Here is an 18,049-nt window from a genome sequence, read left to right as displayed (position 1 = left end):
AGTTGAAGTTTGATTAGAAATACGAAAAGACTTTTTCGACTACCCAATATATAAGTGAAATAATTATTTAAATTTATTTCACTTCTAAAGAAAAAACCTATAGTGTAAAATAAATATAAAAAAAAAGAAAATAAATTAGTCAGGTTATTAGGAAAAAGCTTTTCATATTGAAACTAAATTTCAGAGCATTCCACCAAACCAGCCAAAACTCATACATAAATAACAATAAATTGCTTTATTTCTACATATATTTCAAGTCTTCAAATGCCTGACACAAATATGAGTACGCGAAACTTTCTTCTTACCCTACGAGCTTATTTGTGTAGGTATACAAACACATCTACGCATTGTGAAAACCTTGAGTAGTCATTGCATTCACAGCAGAAGCATACTTCTGTGCGCACGCAAGCAAACCTGAGAAGGACGTTTGCCTCGCACACTTGAGATTTAACAGAATAACGATCAGTATATGCTTGAGCTTGCACATAAACACAAACAAAAGTATGCATATATATAAAATATAATACATATGTATATATAATATAATATGTATGTATATACATACAGACAAGTAATCTCTCTAGTGACCAACTTGAGTAGCTGTGGCTGAGTGATGCGTTGACGAGGGAACGCTAAGCAACTAAAAACAGCTAACAATATCCACAACGCATTATAAACACGTGACAGAGATGACAATTTTTAAAGAAAAGTATTTAAATTATGCAGAAATACTGTAAAAACCTTAAACGTTTAAATTTTCCAACCTTAAATAATTTTAAAGAAAGAAATGTTTATCCAATAACCATCATTTCAAGTTAATGCTCAAAATAAAATATAAATATAATAAATGCATAAATACATATTTAAAATAGCTTACGGCCTTCTTTCACACACACACATACACATACACCAAGCCATATTCGTGCTTCCCTTTAGTGCAGCTGCTTTTCCGTAGTAATAAATCATTTGGATTGCATTTTAAGCAAAAGATTTCTCAGCAGCTGCTGCATAAACGCTGCAGTTATGAGTAATATCTTGCATTTTCTAATGGCAATAAAACTTGCTGCTGCTGCATACGTTGAACAAATGCAAACGAGCATCGTACTGAAATCTAATGTAGAGTTCTACATATGATATAATAATGGTGAGAATGCAATAAAAGAGCGAGAATATAACAGCAGTGAAAGGAGCATTATGCTCAAAGGAATACGAGTTATATTAAATATATATGAGTGCCATTGAGAATTGATATAATTTTGGATAAAAAGTATAGCCAGCGAAGGTTCGTGCCTAATGGTCAACTGGCAAGAGGAATGAGCAACGTCAGCGAAATAACGGCATATGTAAGGAATCACGTCGCCTTTACTACCTCGAGTGCATTGTTGGGGCTTTTTGACAGAAAAGTTTACAAGGTATATCAATTTTATTTAACATCATCCACTCTCTAGGTGGGAATATAAGTATTTAATTCTTTCTATCAATATTTGGCCAATTCGAGAGATGAAATATTCATCAAAATTCCATATTACTTCAGTTGATAAATTTGAAAAAAAGCCTTTAACTACACGTCATTCTGCAACTGTGACGTTTGAACACTTAGATATTTTCACACACTTTGACTTCATACCTGATCACTTGGACCTCGGTGTCGCCAAAAAGAACTCTGGCGCCTTCTTCTCTGCCCATATACCGACGAGAGATATGTGAGTGGGAAGAAGCCGTTGCAGGAGAGATGCAGTGAGCTTCTTTACAGATGGATCCAAGCTTGATTAGAAGATTGCTGGATGGCTTTACTGTTAGAAGCTCTCTACCAACTTCAGTTTCAGACTTCATGACCATTGCAGTATCTTCTAAGCCGAGGTTGAAGCCATTAAGGTAGCAGCAGATCTACTGCTACAGAATGCAACTTCCTTCAGAGAAATGGCCATTCACTCAAATAGCAGAGGGGCATTGCCTTGCAGTCAATAACATTGTATTCGGGGTTGGTCGAGAAGTGCCTACTCTCGCTATAAAAAGCAATGAGTGTCTTTGTCATAACCTAGAACCGCTATTAGATAGCTGGGCTTTGAAGCTTGGTCAGCGCTGGGCTCCTATCTGTACATGCGCTGATAATCTTTTGATCGTGATCTTTTTGTCCTCAGTAAGGCAAGCCTCTTCTTAGCTGTGGAGCTTTTAACAGTTGTGCGGAAGAAGACGAGTTGGAAACAGGTGGTAACAACTCAACACTTCCTTCTTGACTGTTGGAAGGTCGTTTTGTTAATTTATAAATTTGAAGTTCCTCCATTGTACGGCTTCATAAAGGATCTTTGATTAGCCATCTAATCTACCTTTTCCTAACCTAACTTTTAATATGCTAAAACTCGAAAAAGTTCACATTTTAAATGTCTTGTAATCAAGAGGTGTAGAACTCAAATTCTTACTAGTAGTCCAGAAAGTTTATGTACTACTGCTTGTTTTAGCAGGTTATGCCTGTTCGTTGTTAATGTGTCGCTTTAGTTTCGAACTTGGTCACGATCGGGAGTGGGGTTCTCACCAAGTATTCTGTGTCGGGTTTGTAATAGAGCTGGGCATCCACAGATAATGAGGAAAAGTTTCCATATTCCGCAGTCCAATTAGTCGGTATAGATTGTGATAATAAACCATACAAACCTCCTCCATTCGCGTCTAAAGAGCAACCTTTACCGAAAATGACTATTAAAAGTAAACTTTGGACGGTGTGATTCAATTTATTAAGGTTAAGCTGGTTTAGGATAGCGCTATATGTATTTTGTTGTATTTGCAAGTAACTCAGTATGTATCTTCTGTACGATTTTTGAGTACCAGAGAAATGCGTTTTCGCGAGTTCCTCAAGGTATTCACCTACAGCGAAGATCCAAATTCGTAAAGTATATTTATATATAGTTAAACTATATAATCCAATCCAGGCCAAAACGCAGCTTTAATAAGATTATTGAGTAGACAGATCGACCTTAAAATTAGTTGTAATTGTGCTAAGTGCTTCAGCAACATAATGTATATCAGCAAAAATATTTTCGAGTATTTGCCGGAAGCCTGCTCAATATTTCCTATTTACTTAATTACAACTTATAAATATAATGTTACTACTGTACATATACATATACATATACATATATGTATATCCATACAAAATGTTTATACACATATATGTATGTGTATATTTATATGTATAGATTATACATATCTGCACTCTGAGAGCGAAATAGTTATGCCTTTTGTGATTGAAATGAAGCTACGCCAAAACAGGCAAAAGGAAATTTAGATATATCACAAAGCCACGCGCATACAGTCCATTTATAATAGAACACACGAAATATTCGTACAATGAAGTGCTAAAAATAGCATTTTTATAGACATTTACAATGACGCGCCAGGGTATTGATTGCTTCGTATATACATATGTGGGTAAGAAGGTAGGAAGTTATTATTATACATATGTATGTAGGCAGGAAACGAATATAGATACAGTTTATATGTATATATACACATTATACATACTGCAATTGATTTTTTATAGATTTGACGGACAATATGGTGAATACTATACTTGACGTTTAGAGTCAGCGTCATAGAGAAAATATGGTATACTGAATTTGCTATAAAATTGAGATGAATAAATGAAAGGAACTCTTAGAGTGAATGTGGCTGTTTTCAATACTAAAGAGCATTAAATTGAACTAAACTTTAATTATTGTTACTGTGTATAAACAATACTTTCAAATAATAATTTTATATTGGTTTGCAAAGCGCCGCATAGCCCAAAATATTCTGATCAATTGACTTAAAATTTTGACACAATCGACGACATACAGCATCATCTATTCACGGTGAGGCACACACTTGTTAAAACTAAACGCTGATAACACTAATCATACAACGTCGTTATGCAGGAAATTAATTATTATACGAGTATGTATATATGGTTAAAAAAATAAAAAAAAAATAAATCGAAATTTAATTAGAAATACGAAAAGACTTTTTCGACTACCCATTATATTATAATCATATTCTGAGGTTTCATCAGTTGTTTAACTTTAATTTGCCCCATTTTAATCAAACGTAACTCCGATTTGAGAAACATTCATATGTGTGTTACAGTAGTGAATGACGACAATACAGCCCACGTTGCAAAACTAATCTTTTTTCGATCTTGATATGTGGGCAGTCCACGTCACATGCACAACAATGCTCAAGATGCAAATACGCATGTTCGTTACTAGGGGTGCTTAGCTGTATTTCTCAGCCTCAAGTGTAGTTCAGCAAGTGTTGAGGTTTAGCAGTTGTTGCTTTCAAGCGTGGAAACAGGTGGGACGACATGACGTTGAATGTGACATGTTGAATGTATTCAATTGGAAATAGAAAACTTTGATGGACTTTGTTATAAATATGTAGTACTTAAGTCCCTTCGCTTATAAATGTAGCCATTGAATTATCCAAAGAGAAGATTACAAGAAAGAATTTGTTTAACATGCATAATTGATTGAAAATACTCATTACTTCCCGAAAGATTTTATACAAAAAAAAGACAGCAGATGACTCATATCCATTTTGGACGAAACCAAAATACTGCTGCGAGCAGAAAGTAGTAAGACTTTTTAGTTTGAATTTTCCGCGAAAACTCATCCGTCGAAATATTTTTTTAAGTTGTTATGACTGTCAGTGTCATCTGTGCCAAATGTCATATAAAAATAATTATAAATATTTAGTCTACGCTAGCCTTTCTGAAATACATAAAATTCATTCGGCGATTTTCACGTTTTCTGGTGCCGAAACGTTCAGAATGTTGGAAAAGGCTTTCAGTGATAATTGTCTTTAGCGAGCAAGTATTTTTCATTGGTACAAATTTTTTAAAGAGAATCGAGAACGCGTTGGTAAAGAACTTGGTGCTTAGAAATATGCTTACTTCCATAGGTGGAATAACGGATGTTTCAGTGAAAACCATTATGAAAATCATTTGGGCTTGAGAAAATCTCAAAATCTCTCAATTTTTTCGAAGAACAGCGTGTTAACGTCTATGAAGCAATGCTTTCCGACTACCACGATGTCATGAAAAGTATTACTACTAGCGACTAGCTATTGATCTATGCTTTAGACACGGAAACAAACCATTAATCGCCCGAAGATCGTGCCAAAGATTTGCCGAAGCCGATCGTTCAAATTGTCAGCATGGAAGACCATTTGAGTGCTATGCGTCGTTTTCGCGAAACTATTCGTAGAAAGAGGCCGGGATTATGGGCCGCCAACTCTTGGTTCCAGCATCAAGATAATGCACCTTAGCATTCTACTTTCTTTTCATTCATTCATTCATTTTCATTAAGTTTTTCGACAAATTTCCAACGACAATCGTGTCGCAATCACCGTATTCGCTATTTGAGACTCCTGGCTGTTCAACAAACTCAAACGAAATCTTCAAGGAAACCGTTTTGAATCAATTGAAGTGGTTACGCTACGCGCTTTCCGGAAATTGACTTTAACAACTATTTCGAGGATTGGAAAAAAACGTTGGCATAAGTGTATTAGTGACAAAGTGAATTACTTTGAGCGAAACGACTTAGATTTGACATCAGATTTTCAAAAATAAATTAAAAACTTTCAAATTATGATCAATGTCTTACTATTTTTTGACCATAGTAGTATGTTGCTATTATTATAGTGCAAAAAGCATAAAAAAGTAGGTTTGAGAAATCCTTTGAGTACAGTACCCCTATAAGTAACCTTATAAAATATATATGTATACATTAGAGTGTGCCAAATCTCTTATTTCACGAGAAAACTTGATTTTGGAGTAGAATGGGGCTCGAGTTTATCATCCCTACTGGCAGCTATCGGGGCACATATAAAACCTCCGCACAATAACCAACACAAAAAAAAATGATTTTTTTTTTCATATAATTTATATGGAAAACAGAAAATTTGAAATAGGCACCTCTTAATATTAATATTAAGAGCTCATCATTTGAGTGACTTTTTTTTTTACACATTTTCGAAAGTTTTGAGCCTGTTTTTCAGTTGAAAAAAAAGGTTGCCTCAGAATGACACACTCTAGTATACATATATGCACAGGCATAAATGATAATCGGCATGATGAGCTGAGTCGGTGAAAGGTATTCTAGCTTCAGTGCAACCGAAGTCAGCGTGTTTTCTTCTTTTTAACTTAATTTAATCAAAAAACCGTATATTACGGAAATGACAATCAAAAGTAATAACGCGACATAAAATGTACTTGCACCACCAACGAAGTCATAAATCAAGATTATTATTCAAAGCCTTAATTTAAAATATTTACAAGGACAAAACAGACAGTAATAATTCAAAGCATATTACAGGACACTGAACAAAAGCAGAGGGGAAAAAGAGGTCAAGGTAAAAATGCGGTGCTAAATTAGACAATATTTGTTTAGAGGCTATACAAAAAAAATCAAAGAACTTCCAAAGCTTATCGATATACAAACCAAAAGCATATTGATACTTGTAAAAGTTAAGAGCAATAAGAGTAAACGTTTGAATTACCAAATTACATATGCAGATACATATCAATGTAGCAGCAAATTTATGTATCCCGGGGAGAAAGTTAACGCTTGCAATATCAGCGCAATTGTCGCGTATACGCCGGGGAGTGCCACAACAAGTGACTGCAAATATGCAAATTCGAAAAAGCGGAGCTAAAACTAATACATATAGAGCAACGGAAAGACGTGTGTGTGCGTTGATCACGCATGAACATATGTAAATGTATATTTTTGCGTGGCAGCTCATAAAATGCACGCTCCCTGTTGTCATTGAGTACATAGAGCATAAAGTGCCATACAGAGCAGAGGTTATACATGCACAACCGAGGTTATACATGAGCACGCTGGCATATAGCATATTTTACATACAATGCATACATTTGTTAGCTTTTTTTCTTATATGTTAATATATGTTTCACTTATACACCATGCAGAGGAGATTACAAATGAAAACGAATGCCGAGGAGGCTCAGTCAAATGAGATGAATAAGGCAAATTCCTTGGCATTTTATGAGATAGAAATAAAAAATGTAATCTACCATGTCATACAAATTGACTAAATCCCTTTTATTGGAGAGTCAACGGAAGCAGTTGAAATGAGGCTAATGATCTGCGCTGAGGGAGCTCATGGAGTTATTTATGTGCAGTCATGTGACTACATATAAATATGTAAATATATAAATTTAAATTTCCATATATCTATGTGTGCGTGAGTATACATTAATATTTCGCTCAAGACTTTACTGCTCTGCGTATTTGTTGCACACGGAAGCGCCCACAGACGCCGGAAAACAGGAAACAAGTGAAAAGAGTGTAAAAAGCGCTGAAGCTGTTACAACAAAAAGCACATGAAACCCATGTCAAAAGCCTTAAAAGCGTAATAAAATAAAACAAACTTAAATATTGCTTTAATGGCATAAAGTATTAACTTTTTTTCAAGTTTTAATATGCGAGCGGCGACATTCAATATTTTTTTTGTAAATATCAATGAAAAAATAAGGGAAAAATTTACCAACATTGTCAAAAGGCAACAACAACAATAAAAATTTAACAATGGCGTGGTCTCTAATGCGCTTGTGTTCATTTGCTGCCGACAGCTGCCTATCTGGGCGTCAATGTCAGATACGCTTTCACAATGTTGCTCATACGCACTGTTGACTCGTCTAATGCAAATTAAAGTGAAAGCCGTAAAAATGCTTTTGGCATTTTGACACTTTACAGCGCACAGTGTTTTTGGACAGCTATTGAAGAAAGGGAGATTTTGTTGTTGCGCCTTTTTGTTTGTTAATATTAGCGGTTAAGCCTCTTTATGGCAGGTTAAAGGCTACAAATGTGATTTGCAGGAATCGACCAGGTTAAAGGCTACAAATGAGTTTTACGGGAGTCGATCAAGCTATAGAAGTTCGAGAAAGTCGTTTAATAAAAAAAAACACAAAAAAGAAGTGTTTAGAGAGAGTTCTGGAAATTTCGATGTGAAAGATGCACCTCGCTCTCGTCGACCTATCGTTGAAAAAGTCGATGAAATTATGAAAAAGCTTAACTAGGACTGTCACATAAGCAACCATGACATCACTAAGGAACTTAACATTCATCATCAAATGATTTTGAGCCATTTAAAGAAGGCTGTCTACAAAATAAAGCACGATGTTTAGGTACCACATAAATTGTCTGTGAAAAATTTAATGGACCGAATTAACAACTGTGATTCTTTGCTGAAACAAAATGAAATCGAACAATTTCCGAAGCGAATGGTAAATCGAGAAAAGAAGTGGATCAAATACGACAATAATGTGCGATAAACTCATGGTCCAAGCGTGGTGAAGCTCAAGAAATGGTCGCAAAGCCAGGTTTGACGTCTCGAAAGGTTATGCTGAGTGTTTGGTGGGATTGGAAAGGAATCATCCATTATGAGCTGCTCCAACCTGGTCAAACGATTGATTCTATATTCTACTGTCTTCAGCTGATGAGACTGAAGCGAGCAATCGAAAAAAAGGCCAAATGTGATCAACAGAAAGGACACTGTCTTCCCTCAGGCCAACGCTAAACTACACACATTTGTGATGACTCAGCAAAAACTGAGAGAGCTTGACTAGGAAGTTTTGATGCATCGACCATATAGCTCTGATCTTGCACCATCAGACTACCATTTGTTTCGATCAATGCAGAATTCTGGCTTTAAAAGAAGCCTATGATAATTGCTTGTCGCAGTTTTTCGCCGAGAAACCAGAATAGTTTAACACTGAAGGAATAATGTCTCTAGCGGAAAAAATGGCAAAAAGTGGTAGACCAAAATGGTACATATTTGGTTTAAAGTTCATTATGGACATAGAAAGAAATAAGTTGAATTTTAATTAAAAATACGAAAAGACTTTTTCGCCTACCCAATAATAAATATAGAAAGCTAAATTTCGTCTTCTACTAAAATGCTGAATTCTTCATTTTATTAGTCACCAAACTGCAAATGAACTCTGTCACTATTATGTTGCTAATGCTTCCTGTCTTTGGCGCACCCGTTCACATAAAGCATACTTAACTGACTTTTGACGTGCGACAACAAAGCACCGTAATTTTCTGTATGTGCGCACACATAAATATCCACCGCAAACAAATACCAATTCTTAATAAAAGGAAAATCAATTTCCGCCTGCTTTTGTTGTGTCGCCTCATAACTACTCTCTTCTCCGCTTTGTTGTAGCTATTTATTTCAATTTTCTTCACTAAATATATGTCAACACTAAATGAAAGTGAAAGTGAAATTGAAAGCGAAAATCAGCAGCGAAATGAAAGCGTGCACTAAATTGAAAGGCAGCAACGCAAATTGACAGCAGAAGCAAGCAAAGACACACACAAAAAGTGATAAAAAGCGAAAACGGTAAGCAACAAATACATAAACATAAACACGGATATAAAATGGTTTAGTGTTTGTTTAAATTTATGCGCGCAAGTTGCTTGCCGGATTTGCTTAAATCACGGGCGGCTGTTGTTGCAACCCTTTTCGATTATACCGTTTGTTTATTTTATTTCCGCATTTCGGCAGCTTTGCGTTCAACCCATTTGCTGTTCGCTTCAATAATTGTTTTGCATTGCCATCAATTGCATTGAGCTTCAGCGCTTACATTTTCGAATTTCACTTTAAAAGAAATGTGTAAAGGTGTATAGTTATTGAGTTTTGAGATTTTCTTGTGCACTCAATTTACGATTATTTGCGATTTCGGAAATAAGTATGGAAAAGTACGGCGCGTTAACCTTTAATAGGAACACAGTTCGATTTGAATCTTTACAGCCAATCAGCAACAGCTGTTTATGAGACTGTCTTCAGTACATTAGCTACAGCAAAGAAGAATGTAAATGTGAAGATATGGCGCATTTTAAAGTATCACTCTCTCAGTAACTTAGTTTAAGCAAAAAATTATTGGTGCAATATTTTATAGAAACATAACGAAACATTCGACTGAAATCTTTAGCGAGCATTGGCTTACGATGACTGTACGCAAAAATTTGCGGTCGTTCGACTAAATAAAATGAAATTTTGGCACATTATAGTTCGATTTTGAATAGCTCCATTAATTACATCGAGAACAAATAACATGCAGTGAACGATGTATCGATTTTCAAGTGATTTAAAGTGTAATAGCAATTTTAAGGCGTTCAACCCTATTAATTGGACATAGGAATTATGGTCTCCAGATGAACATAGCATACTCCAAGTGATATAATCGAAATATAGTAACTAGAAGGTAAGGTGCTATGTCCCCTCACTTACGAGATTTGAAAATATACATATATTCAAATTCAGAAAATGCTGAGATGTCAGACACCAATCATAAAATCTATTAATATCACATTACATCTTCGAAATTTTTGATTATAGTGAATATTTTAAAGTTATCTGTATATAGCAAACATTTAGCAAAAGAGAAATAACATGAAATGTCATAGATAAACAGCATAAAGAGAAAGGACCTAAAACGCTTCCTTGAGGCACCTCCGATGACGCAGTGAAAGAAAATAATTTTTTAATTAGAATATTGTATGAAACTTTATCATAGGCTTCAAAGATATGTATAAGAACAATCTACTTAAAATTTAAAGAAGAAAGCAGACATGTGATAACAACTAAAAATCTGATAAATGAGACATGATAGAACGATCCGAGACCAACCCATTCTGATTTACGATAATGATTAATTTATTTGCAAAAAATAATTTATTTTTAACAGAGTATTCAGCAATTTTGGAAATGATAGAGACTTTAAAAATAGGCCTGTAATTGGAGACTACATCATTACTACCACCTTTAAAAAAGAAAGGTAATGAATGTCAATTTCCAATCTGAAATAAAATGACTAGAAGACAGAGACTTACTGAAGAGAAGCATGAGAGCATATACAAAGGCAGAACAGTTTTTTATAAGTACAGGCGGCAGCCCATCAAGTTCCAATTTGAAGGAAAGCTTGATATACGTATCACAAACAACCTCGATATTATCATCCCGCGAAAGACACTGAGTGCCAAAAATTTATAGTTGGGAAATTATTAGCAGAAAAAGTAGAAGTAGTTCCAAGCACAGGTACGTAATATGTTTTGAAGAATTCAGCAAACAAGTTGGAAATTTCACCAGGAATGCAGACCGACTTATCATCCCAGCATAAAGCAAAGAAAATAGCCGAGCACGCCTTTATAGGTTTTACAAAATTCCTAAAATACTTAGGGTTCTACCTAATGTCACACTCCAAGCTTTCAATACATTTTTTAGAGTAATTCATCCAAATTATTAAGTAGTTTTGTGTCTTGCTAATAGCACAGCAATACCAAGAATATAGTTTTACGTTGCTCTTGATATCTTAGCAATATTTTGATCAAATAGATTTAAAACGTGATCTATTCAAAAACAACAAAAAAACGTTAATTTCGGCTGCACCGAAACTAATATACGCTTCACAAGTGCATTTCTTTTAGTAACTATATGTTCAGTTTATATGGCAGCTATATGATATAGTTAAACGATCTGAACAATTTCTTCGGAGATTGTTGCCTTAGAAAATAATCTATACCAAATTTCGTAAATATATTTTATCAAATGCAAAAGTTTTCCATACAAGAACTTTTTTCGATCGTTCAGTTTGTATGACAGCTATATGCTATAGTTAACCGATCTGAACAATTTCTTTGGAGATTACATTGTAGCCCAAGAAAATAACCTGAGCCAACTTTTGTGAAGATACATTGTCAAATGTAAAAGTTTTCCATACAAGAACTTGATTCCGATCGTTCAGTTTGTATGGCAGCTATAAGTTATTGTGGTCCGATATCGGCAGTTCCGACAAATGAGCTGCTTCGTGAAGAGAAAATGATGTTTGCAAAATTTTGAAACGATATCTTAAAAAAAAATTCGTGTATATAAAATTGGAAATTAAATATGACTTGGCTCTTAAATAAAAATATGGCTTGAGTTTTCGACGATTCTATCCGTTTACTTCAATGTATCCTTTTTTTTCAAAACAAAATATTTTGTTCCACGTTTTCTGATTTTTTTAATGCAAAATAAAAAAAAAATAGACTAATACAAATCTTTTAAAATCAGTGCTAGGGGCATAAACTCGAAATTGGTCTTACCTCTAGGGCATCAATAGCACCGTAGTCCAATGTAATGTTTCCTGATGCTAAAAATATGGCAGATCAGTTCAATAGTTCCCCTAGCAAAAGTAAATTTAATTTTATTATAAACCTTTAGGTTCACTTTACTGTAATTTTGAAGTCGGTTGGAAAGATTTCTCGAAAAGTACTCAACTGATCTTTATGAAATTTTACACAGATTTTTGAGATATAATTCTTAAAGACTTGGACGAAAGATTTTTTTCGTTTACAATTATTTGAAAAAAAAATGACGCGAAATTTTAATTTTTTTAATAAAATTTAGTGTCAAATCCAATTTTCAGTTGTGTTTTCTTCGACCAAGTTCTAAGTTAAGGTTTTAACTAAAACACGTTTTTGTTTCACTTTAGAAGATCCTGAAAGTAGCTATCCTGCCAACGTGGGCGCAGCTTTTTTTCGAGATGTCACCGGAAATGGCATCAAAATATCCAAGTTTAAAATATTTCTTTCCAAAAATTTCAGAATTTCGTTACTAACAGTGTATGTTTGTAACAATAAAAAATTCTAATAAAAATTTATTAAAAATTTTATTTTTTTTTATGATAAAAAATTTTTGAAAAAAGACTGTTTTTCCCCGAGGAAACCCATGTAACTCCTTAATGAAAAGTTATTTATTTGTGAAGGATATTACAGTTTCGCTGCTGCTGAAGTTAACATTTTTTTGGTCAGTTCAGTACTTTTGTCCGAATTTATTCTCTTGAATACGTTTAAAATACATGTATTATACAGAAATGTTAAGCTTGCTTTAACTTAAAATAAACATATGTATACGAGAACGATAAATGTTGGAACAAATACTGCGCCTATGTGACTTTATCGTTGCAAATTTGTTTTTGTAATCCTATATGTGTTCAATAACATCACAGCCTAAACTAAAAACAGTGACGGGAAAGCCTTGGCACAATCTCTGTTTCTATCATTCTTGTAAAAGAACTTACAACTCTCTTTTTGCTCATTCACTTATTAAAATCCTAATAAGGTTACCAGCAAATAGAGTTCCCCTCATAGTTTAGTATTTTCCAAACATTGGAGGTCGTATGGGATTTTAGACTTTGTTTTCAATCATCCTTTGGGCTTGTGGATTAGAAAAATGTGTTACATGTTTTATTTTAAAAAGAGTAGAACAAACAGTTGTTTCTTAAATGTAATCTTAATGAAAGATGTTTGGATACACTAACCCAAAATGGGCCGTAATGTAAAAAACGCTTTTTCAATTATTAGTTATGTACCGATGTAAAACGTTAACCATCCAACACTCCCACCTTGTTCGTCATCTTTCTGTATCGACAAATGAAATAGTGTTGCCATCAGGATGCTAGAGGTATGCGGTTCTCAATGAGCAGGGAAGAAGACGACTGATGTTTAAAAAATCACAAATTATTTGGGGTTTACAGGAAGGGCCTCTTCTGCAAACCAAAAACCAATAACTTTCACAACTTTAAAAATTTTGCTAAATATCGTAAATATATTTTAATTTTACATATCGAAAGGGTACGCAAAAAGTGGTAAATTGAATATCCAAACAATGCAAAGACACGAAAACACTTTTCATCTTTTTTTGAGCACCTTTTAGTACTAAGTACATGTCAGGTGACTCCCGTGATGCGCCTTTTGCCCAACTGTCAATGTCATATCTCTCATTCTCTCGTATTTTTATCGCAACCTCTTTCAATCTAAGAGCATTCTCCTTTCGAGTTATGTTTGAAACATTTGGAACTTGTTGCTTGTCGATTTTTACAGTGGTCAGTACCTTCATAGCAGTGTAATACAACGCATTACAAATATAATGGATCACATTTATCCGCCGCACCGAACAATCGAAGAAGAATTGAATGAACCACGCACGCATTTTATGCGAAAAGTTTTACATGAGATTGAAGAGGACATTGCCGACACATCAGCGTCGGAGTTAGAGTATGATTACACAACGGAGGAGGTGGATTTCCTCATTCATCGGCATTTGGTAGAGACAGCAGTAAAATACAAAAAACGTGAGGCAATGTTTTATCAAAGGCAATTAGCACAAACTGAAAATGAGTCAAAAAGATTACAAACAAGTTCGCCTGTTAATGCGGAAAGGCATAATGAGGAACGTGATAATGCAGACAGTGATAATGGCGAAGACTTTTCTGCGGAAAATGATAATGTGGAAAGTGATAATATGGAAAATGAAAATAGGGAAGCTGATAATGCCGAAGACTCCTTTGCGGAAAATGATTTAGCACAAACTGAGAATGAGCCAAAAAGATTCAAAATAAGTTCGCCTGTTAATGCGGAAAGTGATAATGTGGAAAGTAATAATGCAGACAGTGATAATGACGAAGACTCCTCTGCGGAAAATGATAATGTGGAAAGTGATAATATGGAAAATGAAAATATGAATGCTGATAATGCCGAAGACTCCTTTGCGGAAAGTGATAATGTGGAAAGTGATAATATGGAAAATGAAAATATGGAAACTGATAGTGCCGAAGACTCCTTTGCGGAAAATGATTTAGCACAAACTGATAATGAGCCAAAAAGATTCAAAATAAGTTCGCCTGTTAATGCGGAAAGTGATAATGCAGACAGCGATAATGCCGAAGACTCCTTTGCGGAAAGTGATAATGTGGAAAGTGATAATATGGAAAATGAAAATATGGAAACTGATAGTGCCGAAGACTACATGTTGGAAAGTGATTTAGTACACAATTATAATGACGAAGACTCCTTTCCGGAAAATGATAATGTGGAAAGTGATAATATGGAAAATGAAAATATGAGTGCTGATAATGGCGAAGACTCTTTTGCGGAAAATGATAATGTGGAAAGTGATAATATGGAAAATGAAAATATGAATGCTGATAATGCCGAAGACTCCTTTGCGATTAGTGAACTAAATGAAAGTGTTAATGATGACAACTACTTGGCGGATGCCGAAATAAATGATCAATCAGATTTGGATGATAATGACCCCACGGCGGACTGCTTGAAAAGAAAAATGTATAGTCTTCAAAAGAAGCAAAACCTTAAAAAAGAACGTGAAACGCGCTCTGCTCGTTTGGCATATGTATCACATCGCATACACTTTAGTCTACGGGAACTCTTTAATGCACGCCAATTTATAAAGCAGGCTGAAGAAAGCATAAGGGCACATGGTGGCGAGAATCTGATCGCAATGGAAAGGGCACGTGAGATATACTGGAATCCGCGCAGAGTCGTAACCGAAGAAGCTATAAATGCAGGCCTGGCTGTGACCAAGGGTGTGGACACCAAAGCTGCAGCAGAGTTTGATGCGGAAATGCATCCACCCAGATACCCAGACGATAGTGATTCCCGTGATTCTTAAGTAATTTTATTTTTTACTTTGCACATAACTTGATTAATTTTCGCTCTTACAGCTAACCGTTAGGCGCAAAAGCTTTTATACGCTTTGTTGTTGTCTAAAACAACTAAACATATGTATTTCTCCACATTGTTTTAAATTACATTTCCATTTCCAGCTTGCGCTTAGCCACCTTGCTCCTCGTCATGCTTACATCCCCAGCTGTCAAGCATGTCGTAATATGTGCATACGTTCGCTCAGCCAGTGCCGGGTCAGTTGGGTCACTTAAACAGCTGTCCATTCTCTTTTTCTTTTCTCTTTTTTATTATGCCTGTCATCCGTCACTGCCTACGTGTGCTCTAATATTTTCGTAATCAGTACCTATGTTCCGTTTGTCAGCTCAGCGCTATTAATTTTCAGTTTTCCTTTTGCACTATTGTTATTCTTACGGAGATCTACGTCTTCTAGTTGATTTCATCTTCTATGTTTGGTTACTAAGTTTATTCACTTTTAAGGTCGAATGTCTTGTGTTTGCCCAAATCACTTACGAAATTAGATTTTACAGGGATATAAGTGCGATTTTATGAGTATATATAGGCACAAATAAGTATGTATTTAAATGTATTTATGTTAGAGATTATTTTACTGTATATGTCTTCAATATGTACACATGTTAGGTTATGTATTAGGTTAGGCATTTATGTAAGTATCAGCGTAGAGAATATACATATCTTCCCCTAAAATGCAAAATAACGTAACATCACTTTAAATAAGTTTACAGGCGAAGGAAAAATTACTTGATGAAACCACTCATATTAGAACAAAATTTAAGTTGTGGTTATAAAACGGTTATATATTGGTTATGAAATGGTTATATATTGGTTATGAAATGGTTATACATTGGTTATATATTGGTTATATCGGACAAAGGAAGCTGAAAAATTGAAATATACATACATGCAATATGATATAATGAATCATAAGCAATAAGAAACTCAATTAAAATTTTTTTGATGATACGTTGTTTTGCATTTTAGGAGAGGATATGCTCATCTTCCCTTATGTACTGGAAAGTTTTCTAAATTTAATGTATGCCACAAACTATTCTCAAAAAATGTAAAAAAAAACCGAAAATTAATTCGGTAGATGTAAATGATAAATTATTGTAGTTTTTTATGTTTAAATGTGTAAAGAAAAGTCAAATAAAACTGTACACAAATTATATATTTTCTAAAAGTATAATTAAATTGATTATTTAAGTCCAATCATTAAAAGCGGCACTTTTTCCTACCAAAATATTCCTCTCTTGCATTTATTTATGCATATCATTGCTTGCCGTTACTTCTACAGCGAGCACTTGACATTTGTTATACCCTGCACAGGCTATAATAAGTTTGCCAGAAAATTTGTAACACGCAGCAGATAAGGTCGAAGACTCTGTAAAATATATCGTTACCTAAAATGCAAAAAATACGTAACAGCACTTTACAGGTGAAGAAAAAATGATATAAAGAAACCATTCATATTGAAACAAAATTTGAGTTTTGGTTATAAAATGGTTATATATTGGTTATATATTGGTTATATATTGGTTATAAATTGGTTATATATTGGTTACATATTGGTTATATCTGGCATTGGAAGCCGAAAATATTATGCTACAAATATGTAATATGATGTACTTTGAATTTGAAGTTTTGGTTATAAAACGGTTATATATATTAGTTATATATTGGCTACATATAGGTTATATCTGACTAAGGTGCTGAAAATTATATGCATACATAGATGTAATATGAGATAGTGTATCTTTTGCAAAAAAAACCTCAATTTCTATTTTTTTTTCTTTTTTATGATACGTTGTTTTCCATTTTAGCTTACGATATGTAGTATAACCGATTAGTGTGGTGAGGTGATCCGTTAAACCATGTCCGTTTGTCTGTCTAACTGACTGTATACACTATGGTCCTTGAGTTTTTAGATACTCTTCTGAAATTTTGCACTTTTCATCTTCCTTCCCAAAACAAAAAAGCTTTTTTACCGAAACCGCCGATTTCAGCCACATTAGTATATAGCTTCAATACAAAGACAACGTTCAATATCAAGTCTTTGTGTGGATGACTTTTTTCTTTGAAAAAATCTTTTCACAAAATTTAGCAAACCATATTGCTCAAGACAACGCTATAAGCTCAAATTTTTTTTTTTAGTTCAGGCAACTATAACATATAGTTGCCATACAAACTGAACGAACAAAATTAAGTTCTTGTATAGAAACTATTTTCTTTGTGAGGGGTATTCAAGCTTCGGCGCAACCGAAAATAACGTTTTTGATTTTTTTGTTTTGTTTTGCTAGACTAAATGAATTGCTTGATAAAAAATTGAGAATTCAATTTACAAAAAGCTTCTCTTTTATGGAATCTCTCAGTTATCAGCAGCAAATGCTTAAAAATTCAAGCGCACTTCTATATCACTATATAGATATATATGTATATATGTATTTATATACGAAACGGTATATAACTGCATATAAATAATATATTTTTCTATATTTACAATAGAGAGT

General features: G+C 34.2%; 2 protein-coding genes across 3 annotated transcripts in view; one reads left to right on the top strand and one right to left on the bottom strand.

The window, feature by feature from the left end:
* Positions 1-18,049, bottom strand: part of LOC105221954 (uncharacterized) — a 201,084-nt gene that overhangs the window by 165,582 nt on the left and 17,453 nt on the right. The window lies entirely within an intron of this gene.
* LOC105221953 (protein PFC0760c) lies at positions 13,763-16,733 on the top strand. 2 transcript variants are annotated; one of them, XM_049454889.1, is made up of 2 exons: positions 13,763-15,510; positions 15,665-16,733. In XM_049454889.1, exon 1 carries the CDS (start codon positions 13,969-13,971, stop codon positions 15,508-15,510), a length of 1,542 nt encoding a protein of 513 aa, XP_049310846.1. In that variant the 5' UTR covers positions 13,763-13,968; the 3' UTR covers positions 15,665-16,733. The 2 variants fall into 2 exon arrangements, with proteins under 2 accessions (XP_049310846.1, XP_019844438.3); XM_019988879.3 differs by having other exon boundaries at positions 13,766-15,510; positions 15,563-16,733.

This window comes from Bactrocera dorsalis, chromosome 4 (assembly GCF_023373825.1).
Source record: "Bactrocera dorsalis isolate Fly_Bdor chromosome 4, ASM2337382v1, whole genome shotgun sequence".
Classification (NCBI taxonomy): domain Eukaryota; kingdom Metazoa; phylum Arthropoda; class Insecta; order Diptera; family Tephritidae; genus Bactrocera; species Bactrocera dorsalis.
This window is presented reverse-complemented; position numbering and strand designations above follow the sequence as displayed.